At 48.8% G+C, this 12,460-nt stretch overlaps 1 protein-coding gene across 1 annotated transcript in view; it reads right to left on the bottom strand.

Moving 5' to 3' along the window:
• Nucleotides 1-7,129: 7,129 nt before the first annotated feature.
• Nucleotides 7,130-12,460, bottom strand: part of EDF1 (endothelial differentiation related factor 1) — a 54,932-nt gene continuing 49,601 nt past the window's right edge. Inside the window, exons 4-5 of the mRNA XM_068248949.1 lie at nucleotides 9,800-9,893; nucleotides 7,130-7,591 (exon numbers count right to left, since the gene is read on the bottom strand). Of these exons, the coding sequence (XP_068105050.1) occupies nucleotides 7,530-7,591; nucleotides 9,800-9,893 (156 nt within the window). The 3' untranslated portion in view covers nucleotides 7,130-7,529. The remainder of the gene's footprint in view (nucleotides 7,592-9,799; nucleotides 9,894-12,460) is intronic.

The raw sequence follows: 12,460 nt of genomic DNA, 5'->3' as shown, positions 1-12,460 counted from the left end.
CCGCAAGGGGCAGATTAGGGTCTGATCTGATGGGTAACAGTGACAGGTGGTGATAGGGGGTGATTGATGGGTAATTAGTGGGTGTTTAGAGGAGAGAATAGATGGAAACACTGCGCTTGGGTGGTGATCTGATGTCGGATCTGCGGGCGATCTATTGGTGTGGGTGGGTGATCAGTTTGCCCGCAAGGGGCAGGTTAGGGGCTGATTGATGGGTGGCAGTGACAGGGGTGATTGATGGGTGGCAGTGACAGGGGGTGATTGATGGGTGATTGACAGGTGATCAGTGGGTTATTACAGGGAAGGACAGATGTAAATAATGCCCTGGCGAATTGATAAGGGGGGGGTCTGAGGGCAATCTGAGCGTGTAGGCGGGTGATTGGGTGCCCGCAAGGGGCAGATTAGGGTCTGATCTGATGGGTAACAGTGACAGGTGGTGATAGGGGGTGATTGATGGGTAATTAGTGAGTGTTTAGAGGAGAGAATAGATGGAAACACTGCGCTTGGGTGGTGATCTGATGTCGGATCTGCGGGCGATCTATTGGTGTGGGTGGGTGATCAGTTTGCCCGCAAGGGGCAGGTTAGGGGCTGATTGTTGGGTGGCAGTGACAGGGGGTGATTGATGGGTGATAGGTGATTGGCAGGTGATTGACAGGTGATCAGTGGGTTATTACAGGGAAGGACAGATGTAATTAATGCACTGGTGAATTGATAAGGGGGGGGGGGGGGGGTCTGAGGGCAATCTGAGCGTGTGGGCGGGTGATTGGGTGCCCGCAAGGGGCAGCTTAGGGTCTGATCTGATAGGTAACAGTGACAGGTGGTGATAGGGGGTGATTGATGGGTGATTGATGGGTAATTAGTGGGTGTTTAGAGAAGATAACAGATATAAACAATACATTTGGGAGGTAATCTGACGGCGGGTTTACGGGCGATCTAATGGTGTGGGTGGGTGATCAGATTGCCCGCAAGGGGCAGGTTAGGGGCTGATTGATGGGTGGCAGTGACAGGGGGTGATTGATGGGTGATAGGTGATTGGCAGGTGATTGACAGGTGATCAGTGGGTTATTACAGGGAAGAACAGATGTAATTAATGCACTGGCGAATTGATAAGGGGGGGTCAGAGGGCAATCTGAGCGTGTTGGCGGGTGATTGGGTGCCCGCAAGGGGCAGATTAGGGTCTGATCTGATAGGTAAAAGTGACAGGTGGTGATTGATGGGTAATTAGTGGGTGTTTAGAGGAGAGAATAGATGTAAACAATGGATTTGGGAGGTGATCTGATGTCGGATCTGCGGGCGATCTATTGGTGTGGGTGGGTGATCAGATTGCCCGCAAGGGGCAGGTTAGGGGCTGATTGTTGGGTGGCAGTGACAGGGGGTGATTGATGGGTGATTGACAGGTTATCAGGGAAGATAGATGCATACAGTACACAGGGGGGGGGTCTGGGGGGGAGGGGTCTGGGGAGAATCTGAGGGGTGGGGGGGTGATCAGGAGGGGGCAGGGGGGGGGATTAAAAAAAATAGCGTTGACAGATAGTGACAGGGAGTGATTGATGGGTTATTAGGGGGGTGATTGGGTGCAAACAGGGGTCTGGGGGGTGTCTGAGGGGTGCTGTGGGCGATCAGTGGGCGGGGGGGGGCAGATCAGTGTGTTTGGGTGCAGACTAGGGTGGCTGCAGCCTGCCCTGGTGGTCCCTCGGACACTGGGACCACCAGGGCAGGAGGCAGCCTGTATAATACACTTTGTATACATTACAAAGTGTATTATACACTTTGTAGCGGCGATCGCGGGGTTAACATCCCGCCGGCGCTTCCGTATGGCCGGCGGGATGTTACGGCGGGTGGGCGGAGCCAGTTGCCGGGGGAAGCGCGCGTCATCAATGACGCGATCGCTCCCCCGGCATGCCTAAAGGACGCGCCGCCTGAAGGCGTATTGCGGTCCTTTAGGCGTCCACTTTGCCGCCGCCCATGGGCTGTGGGCGGTCGGCAAGTGGTTAAGTAAACCTGAGCTAAAGCTTGGGTCAAAAAGGAAGTACTTACCTAAGAGGGAAGACACTGGATCCTGTAGAGCAGAGTTCCCCAACCCTGTCCTCAAGGCCCACCAACAGTGCATGTTGTGCAGAACACCACGCACAATCACAGGTGAGGCAATTAGTGTCTCAGCAGAGCTGATTAACTACCTCTGTGGATTTCCACAAAACATGCAGTGTTGGTGGGCCTTGAGGACAGGGTTGGGGAACTCTGCTGTAGAGGCTTCCCACACCATCCTCCAGTTCCCTGTTGCACCAAGAGCTTATTGGAAATCTGATTGGAGCCGCTCTCCTCTTTAAAGGATATCCGATGCGACAGATTCAAAATTAGCTTTACCAGCCCCTAGAAATCACGTGTGTCCCTCCTTGCAGCTCCTGTCTTCTCCCGGGTCTGGCTGGCAGCCTCTGAAGCATTTGATCCCTCATGGGTCAACATTTTCTGCACCACGTCACAGGAGTATACTGTCCACGCATGTGCAGAAGACGCCGTCCGGTGGTCAGAGATACTTCAGGGGCTGCCAGCAGGACCCAGAAGACAGGAGCTGCAGGGAAGAACACCTAACTTCTAGGGTCTGGAAGAAGTCCCAGGTGAGTAAAGCTAGTTTTTAATGTTTCACCTAGGATATCCTTTAAAAGTGACTGCGCATCCTTTCTTGTGCCAGTGCAGAGCGGCAGCCATGCTCGCGCTTGAAGAGGAGGGTGGCCTGGACCTTTTGGAGGTCCCTGCGAGTGGCGACAGGAGCGAGAACAACACAGGAAGCCTCTATAGAATTTCCGAGGAGTCACTCTCCCTGGGCAAGTATTTCCTGTTTGACCTGAGCTTTGGCTTCGAGTTCACTTTAAGCTCCGTAAACACTCATGACTGCTGATGAACAGTTGGACAGAACCATTTAAACAATAAAAAAAAAAAAAAAAAAAGTGTGTCCCAACAAAAGGTAAAAAAAGACAACATTTATTGTCCATGGAGTTGGTTTCACAGGATATTCTGTTAAGGTGCATACACACGTCAGATAAAAGTCTTTGGAAAATGAAAGATCACAGACCAATTTTACCCCCTTCCATGTAGTATGAGGGCCATACCTACACAGTCTATTCTATGGAGCTGAACTCTGATAAAAAGATCTTTGCAAGATGCTGCACACATGCAACAGATCAGTATCTGCAAAAGATCCGTTCCTTCAAAATGCATTCATAGTCTATGATATCTGCAGATCCTCATACACACCTTGTTTAACGGACAATTATCTGCCGATCAGATCCACCAGGATGGATCTTCAGATAATTGATCTGCAGATGAATGTCCGGTAAACAAGGTGTGTATGAGGATCTGCAGATATCAGACTACGAATGCAATTTGCAGGAACGGATCTTTTGCAGGAACGGATATGTTGCATGTGTACAGCATCTTTATGTGCAGCATCTTGCAAAGATTTTATCTGATGGGGAGTGCAGCTCCATAGAATAGACTATGTAGAGTATGGCTCTTATACTACATGGAAGGGGGTAAAATTGGTCTGTGATCTTTCATTTTACAAAGACTTTGATGTGTGTACACACTTTTAGTTGTTCATATCAAATGATAATGGCTCCACTCAGACTACTTATGTGTAGGCAGGTTACGCAGTCCAGGTAATGTTTTTCACATTTCCGCTAATGACCCAAACAGCAGACAGTCGTTGTGGCATCGCTGAATTCAAATGTGCCCAAACATCGATCGTTCATCACTTATAGTCAGTGATCACACGTTTCATAATGGCAATGATCAATCGTGTGTTCCCTGGGATATGTTCTGGAGGTCTCGCGCCCCCCCTGCATACCTGGCCTGAACATAACAGCCAATCAGATTTCACCCATTCACGTCAATAGGAAAAGTGTAAAAGGCTGCCATTCTCACAGTAATAAAGTCAGAGTCCTCAAACTTGGCACAGTTGGTCACTCGGTGATGGAGGTTAAAAACTCGGGCAAAGTGGCAGACCATAAATCAGCCAAATTAGTCATTTTACATGGCAAAATGTAAACTGCAGCCATTCTTACACTGTTAATGGCAGGGATCTCAAACTCCCCATATTTGGTCACTGGGATTCATATTCATGGAAGTGGGTGGAGCTTACACCAGAATCAAAATTCACCTATTGGTTTTGAAGGGGAATATTTAAATAGCTGCCATTCTTACACAGTTAATGGCAGAAGTCTCAAACCTGGTACAATCAGTCATTGAGTGACTGCCGTTCAAATTCACTAAATGGGGCTGAGCCAATCAGATTTCTTTGCTTGATAAATCACTTACATTCTCACATTATGGAAGTCAGGAACCCCAAAGCTCACAAACTTAGTCACTGAGTGAGTCAAGGTTACAAAAAAAATTGGATGGAGCAAAATACATTTTTTTTTGTAAACTGCAGTCATTCTTACGATGTTAATGGCAGGGTTCTCAAACTTCCCATATTTGGTCACTGGGATTAATATTCAGGAAAGTGGGTGGAGCCTGAAACTGCCAATCAAAATTCAAACTATTTTCAAGGGAAATATTGAAATTGCTCCCATTCTTGCTCTGTTAATGGCAGAGGCCCCAGACCTGGTACATTCAGTCATTGGGTGACTGAGGTTCAAATTCAGAAAAGGGGTGAAGCTACAAAAAGCCAATCAGATTAGCTTCATTTCAATTTAAAAATTTTAATTGATGCCAAGGACCCCAAAGCTCATAAATTGAGTCAGAGTGTGTCAAGGTTAGAAAAAGTGGGTGGAGTCAACAACCACCAAAAACATACCTGGGCAATGCCAGGTTCTTCAGCTAGTGCTTAATAAATGCATTCCAGGATAATCCTAATCTGCTGCATACTTGTTCATGGTCTATGGCTAAAAATATTAGAGGCGGAGGATCAGCAGGGCTGCCAAGCAACTGATATTGCTCTCGCTTTAGTTGTCCTTTAACTAGTTTTATTCCTGCCAGACATCAATTCCCTGTGACATCACATTCCAGTTAACTCCACCTTCAAGCAGTGGAGGTGAATCAGTACAATGGGTTTATTAGGGTGCAGCTGCCTCTCACTGTGCAGTGATCATTTGTGCTGCATTTTGTCACAGCAAGTGAGGAGAAGCCTTTTCCGGAACAGTTTTACTACCAGTAAATTAATAAACCGCAATATGATGAAGAGTAATAAAGTCTACAGAGACAGATTTATCAGGTTCAGTGCCGGTAATATGGAGCAGATTCCCAGATTAAGGGTTCTCATGTGTCACCTCAAGAAACTGCTGCAGCTTTTCCAGGGATAGTTTAGATAAATCTAGCCCACAGTTCTTACGAGATCAGTTTCTTCTTCCAGCTGAGGCCTGAACTGTATGCTCCCGCCTCACCAGGTTTTCAGTAAAAACAACCAGTTTCTTCAGCCAGGCACCGCCCACATCCAGGCAGCAGATGAGGCACTTTTAACTCGTTAGTATGCAGGGATGATGGAAGGTAAAGCAGGCCAATAAGATGCAAAAACAGCTACCCAAGCTTAATGGGTACCTGAGATGGCGTGAAAGGAAGAAGTTATACTCCAGGCTGATCGGTCCCTCACCATCCTCCAGCGCTACCTGGATCCTCCAAAATTTGCCCCAGAAAGTCATCCGGGTGTACTACGCACGCGAGCCCCAGTGGCCAGGGGTGTTCTGCGCAGATCTACCACGCAGGCACAGTTCACTCCTAGCAACGGGGTGAGTATGCAACTGGACTGCACCGACTGGCCCTGACTGGAGGATTTTCCAGGGTAAATGGCAGAGGATCCAAACGGCGCAGGACAGCGAGGGAGAAATCAGCCTGGAGAAGGCACCAGATATGTATAATTTCTACTTTTTATGCCATCTCAGGTACCCTTTAACTAAACTGTACTTTTGTTGGGCAGGTGGGGAGTGGGGGTGTGGAGAGAGAGAGAAGCCCCCTTCAGTTTACCTCTGCATATTGCAGGGACGACTGACTGAACAACCATTCTACTGCAGCTCGATCTTCAAACCCAACATGAGTTTTCTCCATACAGCCTCAGGCAGGAAGATGGAAACTTCAGGATGATCCATGCCCTTGGTGCCATTTGATTTAAGGGTTAGCTTAAGAACTGTGAGCTGGGGAAAGAAAGTCCTGTAAGCCTAATAATTATAGCCCTTTACAATCTAGAGGAAGTACAAACCCTTTATAAGACACTAGGCCTGGATTACCTCACAGGAGCCAATAGGCACAGATGTTCTGGCACCCTCGAATTTGCTCTCAGTGAGCAACCTACAAACTCCCACCGAACCACACTGCAAGTGTGCTGGCAGTCCCAGCTGTTACTTCTCCCTTACCTGGCATAGGTAGCTACAGGTGCCCCTTAGCATTGGGTAGCCAGAAGTACCCTCAGTATTAAGTAGCCGAGAGCTGGGTGAGAAACCGCTCATTTGTGCTCTGCTCAGAAGTCTGCAAAGGGAGTGAGCCATTTTTTCCATCATCAGGTGCCTGTAGGCCTACAGTGCCTTACGGTAAGGCCCCGTTCACACTTGCGGTTCGAGTCCGCAAGTGTCCGGGGGGGGTCGCAAAGAGACCGTACGGGTCTCTGCAGTGGCCACAAGTTGCGGATCCGGAATGTATCAGTTCCGGCTACAATAAAGTAGCCTGAACTAGATACATTGCAGTGCCAGAAAGGCACCGCAAGCATGGGGGATACCGGCGTGTAGTCCGGGGCCCCCAAGTGGCATAGGACCGGTGCTGGAAACATCCGGTCCTATTGCCAGTGTGATGAGAAACATCCGTTTCTCATTGCACAGCATGGCCGCATGTTCGGGTCAGGATCCGGCCCGGGTGCGTGGGCCGGATGACCGGACCCGAAAAATAGCGCATGTTGGAAAAGTGTCCGGAGTCCGGCTCCGTTCTGTACGGAACGGACGCATGTGTACGTCCGCATAGACTTTGCATTGCTATGCGGAACGTACGTTCCGTTTGTACAGTATATGGTCCGGATCCGATCAGGCGAATCCGGACAGCGAACGCTAATGTGAACCAGGCCTAAATCCGCCCCCTCTTCACTGCCTCAGGCATCAAAAATAATGGCGTGCCGACAACTGCTTCACGAAAGTGCATCAGTGACTCACGTAGGTGAAGAAGGATAACAATTTGTCTTTATTTTACAATTACATACAAGAAAGGTGAGAACTTATATAAATGGAAGGACCTGTCTGCCGTCTGTAGAATAATAATAAAATAATAATTAAAAAAAAAAGGGGGGTGGGGGTTTGAGTTGAAAGCAGCCCCATAACAAAAACGGCTAAGAATTATAAATCGGGAATAGCCAAAGAATTGAAATCTTCTGTGATGGGCAGGAACTTCGCCGCCCACACTTTCTATCTAGAAGAGATGGGTTATTCTCACAGCGGGTCAGCAGTCTGTCCCTGGTGACGTCCGATCCCCCGGGGGGTGTACAGATTGGCAATGGAAGGCCCAGCCCTGTGCGGGGCTGGTCGAGATCAGCTGGGGCCACTGATTTCGAGGCTTTGTGTTCATTTAGTTTTGGGAGCGGTTTCCAGGGGTTTTCCAATGTCCTTCCCACGCAGCTTGAGACCTGAAAAACATGAAGGTGAAGGATCAGCACGACCTCCAGGGGGGCAGATAAACCTCATTGTAAGGGGCTATAGGATTGGCAGAGCATAGGATTACTTACAATTATGAAGAAACAGGACTCCCTACTGCATGTCAGGAAATACTCTACTGCAATACAAAAGGGTGGTCATATACCCTGTTCCGATATTTATTAAAATCGGAAGAAAAAGAGTCTAGCAACATGGACCCCCTTGATCGATTTTCAGCCATACTTGGGCAAAAGAATCGAGAATCACAGGATTTACTTTAACCTCTTGACGACCAGCTAACGCCGATTGGCGTAAACTGGTCGTCTGCGGGTTACCATGGAAACGGCCGCTCAATCGAGCGGCCTTTCCATGTCAGTTCACGGAGGGTGTCTCCGTGAACAGCCGGAGAGCCGCCGATCGCAGCTCTCCGGCAAAATGTAAACAGGCGGGGAAGAAATCCCCGCTGTTTACATCATACGGCGCGATCCCCGGCCTCTGATTGGCCGGGGATCGCCGGCATATGATAGGCTGAAGCCTATCCTTCAATGCGCAGGACGGAACTCCGTCCTGCGCATTACGGAGAGAGGGAGGGAGGTAAGGAGCGGGAGGGCAGAAATGGCTGCGGAGGGGGGCTTTGAGAAGCCCCCCCCGCAAAACGCAGATGGCCGGCGGCGATCAGACCCCCCCAGCAGGACATCCCCCTAGTGGGGAAAAAAGGGGGGTAGTCTGATCGCCCTGCTGGACTCCTGATCGGTGCTGCGGGCTGTAGAGCCCACGCAGCACCGATCAGTGTAAAATCCACTGGTCGGCAAGTGGTTAAAGAAGAACTCCAGTGAAAATAATAAAAAAAAGTGCTTATTTTATTTACAATAATTATGTATAAATGATTTAGTCAGTGTTTGCTCATTGTAAAAATATTTCCTCTCCCTGATTTACATTCTGAAATTTACCACATGGTGACATTTTTTCTGCTGGCAGGTGATGTCAGTGGAAGGAGATGCTGCTTGCTTTTTTACAGTTGGAAACAGCTGTTATTTCCCACCATGCAACAAGGCAGTGATGTCAGGACCTCAGAGCTTTTAGGCGCAGACATCACACTGTGGGAGGGGTTTCACCACAATATCAGCCATACAGAGCGCCCCCCGATGATCCGTTTGAGAAAAGGAATATATTTCTCATGAGAAAGGGGGAATCAGCTACTGATTGGGATGAAGTTCAAGTCTTGGTTACTGTTTCTCTTTAAGCTACTTACTCTGTCGGGCATACCGCTCTGTGGCCCCAGGAGTCCCCCATAAATAAATAATTGTGTCTAATGTCTGTAAATACTCTAGCTAGCACTCGGCTAGCTAGAAGAAGTACCCAGCACCCCCCCCCCCCCCGATCTCCGCTGCTCCCCCGTTTATCACCCCCCCTTTCCCAAGATCCAGCGATCGCGCAGCCTCCCGGCACAGCTCCGGTCTCTCTATGGGGAGGATCGGGTTTGCGCATGACGTCGGCGAAGTCATGTTCGATCCTCCCCATAGAGAGACCGGAGCTGTGCCGGGAGGCTGCGCGATCGCTGGATCTTGGGTGGGGGGGGGGGGGGGGGCGGTAATAAATAAACGGGGGAGCAGCGGAGATCGTGGGGGGGGGGGGGGGGGCCTGGCAGGCTAAATGTAAACACAATGTAAACACAAGCGGAAATAATCCGCTTTGTTTACATTTGTACGGCGCTGCTGCGCAGCAGCGCCGTAAGGCAGATCGGCGATCCCCGACCAATCAGCGGCCGGGGATCGCCGCCATGTGAAAGGGGACGTCCTGTCACTGGCTGCACAGGACGGATAGCGTCCTGTGCAGCCCGGATCACCGGGGAGGGGACAGGTAGGAGAGGGAGGGGGGAATTTCGCCGCGGAGGGGGGCTTTGAGGTGCCCCCCCCCGCCAGCCACACGCAGGCAGAAGAGATCAGACCCCCCCTGCACATCATCCCCATAGGGAGGAAAAAAGGGGGGCAATCTGATCTCTCTGCCTGCACCCTGATCTGTGCTGGGGGCTGTAGAGCCCACCCAGCACAGATCACTAATAACCACGCTGGTCCTTAAGGGGGGGTAAAGGGTGGGTCATCAAGTGGTTAAGTGACTTATTCTATTGGCGCCTCTGGAAAGCTTCTACATACTGAAAAGCCAATTGGCTGTGCTGGACAGAAGGCAGTTGGCAGACTTACCGAGTGCTCTCTCAATCTTCCCCATGACTTGGTTGCTGGGAATAGCTTTGCCGCTCTCATAATCTGCAATCACCTGGGGCTTCTCATTGATTTTCTGGAAAAATACAATCCTCACATTAGTGATGTACAGATTTAGGCCTTGTGTGCAGACATAGGGCCATATGCCATTCACTTTTTTCTCCTGAATTTTCTCCTTGGAGATGCATCATCTTCTATTTCAAATAACTTTTTGCAAATGCAAAAGTACCATAATTTAATTGAATAATTACTATCAAAATTATTTTGAGCAGCTTTTTGCTTGCTGGTTTTAAAGACGTTTTATTGATAAACAGGAAAATATCACCTAGGACCTAGAAGAAAACTCAGGATAAAAACTTAATTGCATAGGGGCCATTGTGTTTTTGTATATGATCTGTGCTTGAAACATGTAGGACAAATGCTGGAATGCAGTTACCATCGTGAGTAAGATCTCATGGAGCAGAATACATTGGTGCTCAATTTCAGTTTGAACAGAGTTTCTGAAAGCAGCCTTTCCTAGTTTAACCACTTAAGGACAGCAGTGTTAACACCCCCCCCCCCCCCCCCCCCCATAGTGACCAGGCCATTTTTGACTAAAGTCGGCCACTGCATCTTTAATGCCTCATTGCAGGGTCGCACCACTCAGTACACAAGTGATCCCCCCCCTCTTTTTCTCCCCACCAACAGAGCTCTTTGTCTGATCGCTCCCCCAATGTTTATTTTTTATGTAAATATTTTTATTCTTTTCAAATAAAATTGTGCATTTTTTTTTTACCCTCCCTCCGTCAGCCTATCACAGCGGATCGCTTCCTTGTGTCCCAGATCGCAGGGTTGTACAGCCTAATTAGATGGCGGTTTCGCCGTCTAACAGTTTCCGAGTGGCGATCGCCGCTGGGAGAGAGATGCGCGTGCATTAGTCCGAGTGCTCTCCTGCAATGCCCATGGGAAACCATTCACGCCAGTTGGCGAGGAGTGGTCCTGGGGCTGCCGCCACGTTCAGCTCGATTGTTCTGAATGTATTGTCTTCAGACTGATGCTGAATGCTGCTTAAAGTAATGCTCCGTAGAAGTGCACCAGCACGAAACGGCCGTCAGGCTTTCAGCCCCTGCACCCACCGCCAGCCTTTATATGACTGGAATTTTATGTATTGATGAGAGCACATGAATAAAGAGCTTGCTAGCAGTGCTACTCTCTTCCTCCCTACTGGATATAGACTGTTGCTGTTGGAAGTATCAGCAGGATTATTATCTAAACTGCAGTATAGTAAAAAAAAAAAAAAAACAACTACATGTTGTCACTGTCAGTTAAGGTACAGACTAACCAGCAAGCTCATGGTGAACCAGAACTCATTGGAGTGTGTGAGGATCTACAATGCTCCTAAAAGCCCCCTTACTAAAATACCAAGGGAAACAAGAGTTTGCTTTCTTAACCCCCTTGGCGGTAACCCCGTGTGTGACACGGGGTAAGCCGCCGGAGGGTGTCGCTCAGGCCCTGCTGGGCCGATTTACATAATTTTTTTTTTTTTTTTTTAAACACGCAGCTAGCACTTATCATATTGCCAGGGAGGGTAAAACAAAGAATTTGCAACAATTCAGGTTGGAGTGAGCTTGCGATGTCTCCCAGTGCATCACTGCTGAATATATGCAAATTAACCATTGTACCCTTAGCAGCTAAACACACCTCCAGAACCGCTGGAATGCAATGATGTGTCAGCTTGTTAATATGTACAGAGCCATAATAATCCAACATGCATACAGACTGTTGCATCAGTAATGAGAAGCTGAGCGGACGTTGCCGGCTTGAATTTGATTGGCTGATCCTGCACTGCTGATTGGAGCAGTAGAAGTACAATGAGAGATACTGTGATTGCACACATAAGTGTGGCTTATGTATCTGAGTACGCAATATACTCCTGTGAGGCGAAAGCTTTAATTATGCTCTCTCCAGCTAATCATTTTTAAGGAAATCTTTGCAAATGTACAATGTTTAATTTAGTGATTTTTGTATAATGTGACCTTATTGGTTTGTGGATACCATGAATATGCATGTAAGTTAATGTGGAGTCTTCCATCAGGTTCTCCCTTGTACTAGAAGTAGGAAGCTTTCTGATTGTATTGTGAGTGTGTACCTGACGCTATCTGAAGAAAGAACTATTCTGAAACGCCGTGCGTCATGGCGGTGTGATACACACATTTTTATGCCTTGTGTGAGGTTTTTAATTAGCTATAAATAAAAAGATTTTAGATGGTGCGGATCCTGAAAACTTATTTGTCAGGAGTATCCTGGGCATGCACAGTTCCCATCATTTTCCAACCATGCATACTGAGGATGCTCCCGACCACGCCTGCTGTACACAGCCATGCAGGAGCATGATACACAGGGCATGCGGAGGGAACTGCGCATGTGCCAGACTGACTGCTCCCATCCAGAGGAGCAGGATACACAGGGCATGCGGAGGGAACTGCGCATGTGCCAGACTGACTGCTCCCATCCAGAGGAGCAGGATACACAGGGCATGCGGAGGGAACTGCGCATGTGCCAGACTGACTGCTCCCATCCAGAGGAGCAGGATACACAGGGCATGCGGAGGGAACTGCGCATGTGCCAGACTGACTGGTCCCATCCAGAGGAGCAGGATACACA

The sequence above is a fragment of the Hyperolius riggenbachi genome, chromosome 8 (genome assembly GCF_040937935.1).
Source record: "Hyperolius riggenbachi isolate aHypRig1 chromosome 8, aHypRig1.pri, whole genome shotgun sequence".
NCBI lineage: Eukaryota > Metazoa > Chordata > Amphibia > Anura > Hyperoliidae > Hyperolius > Hyperolius riggenbachi.
This window is presented reverse-complemented; position numbering and strand designations above follow the sequence as displayed.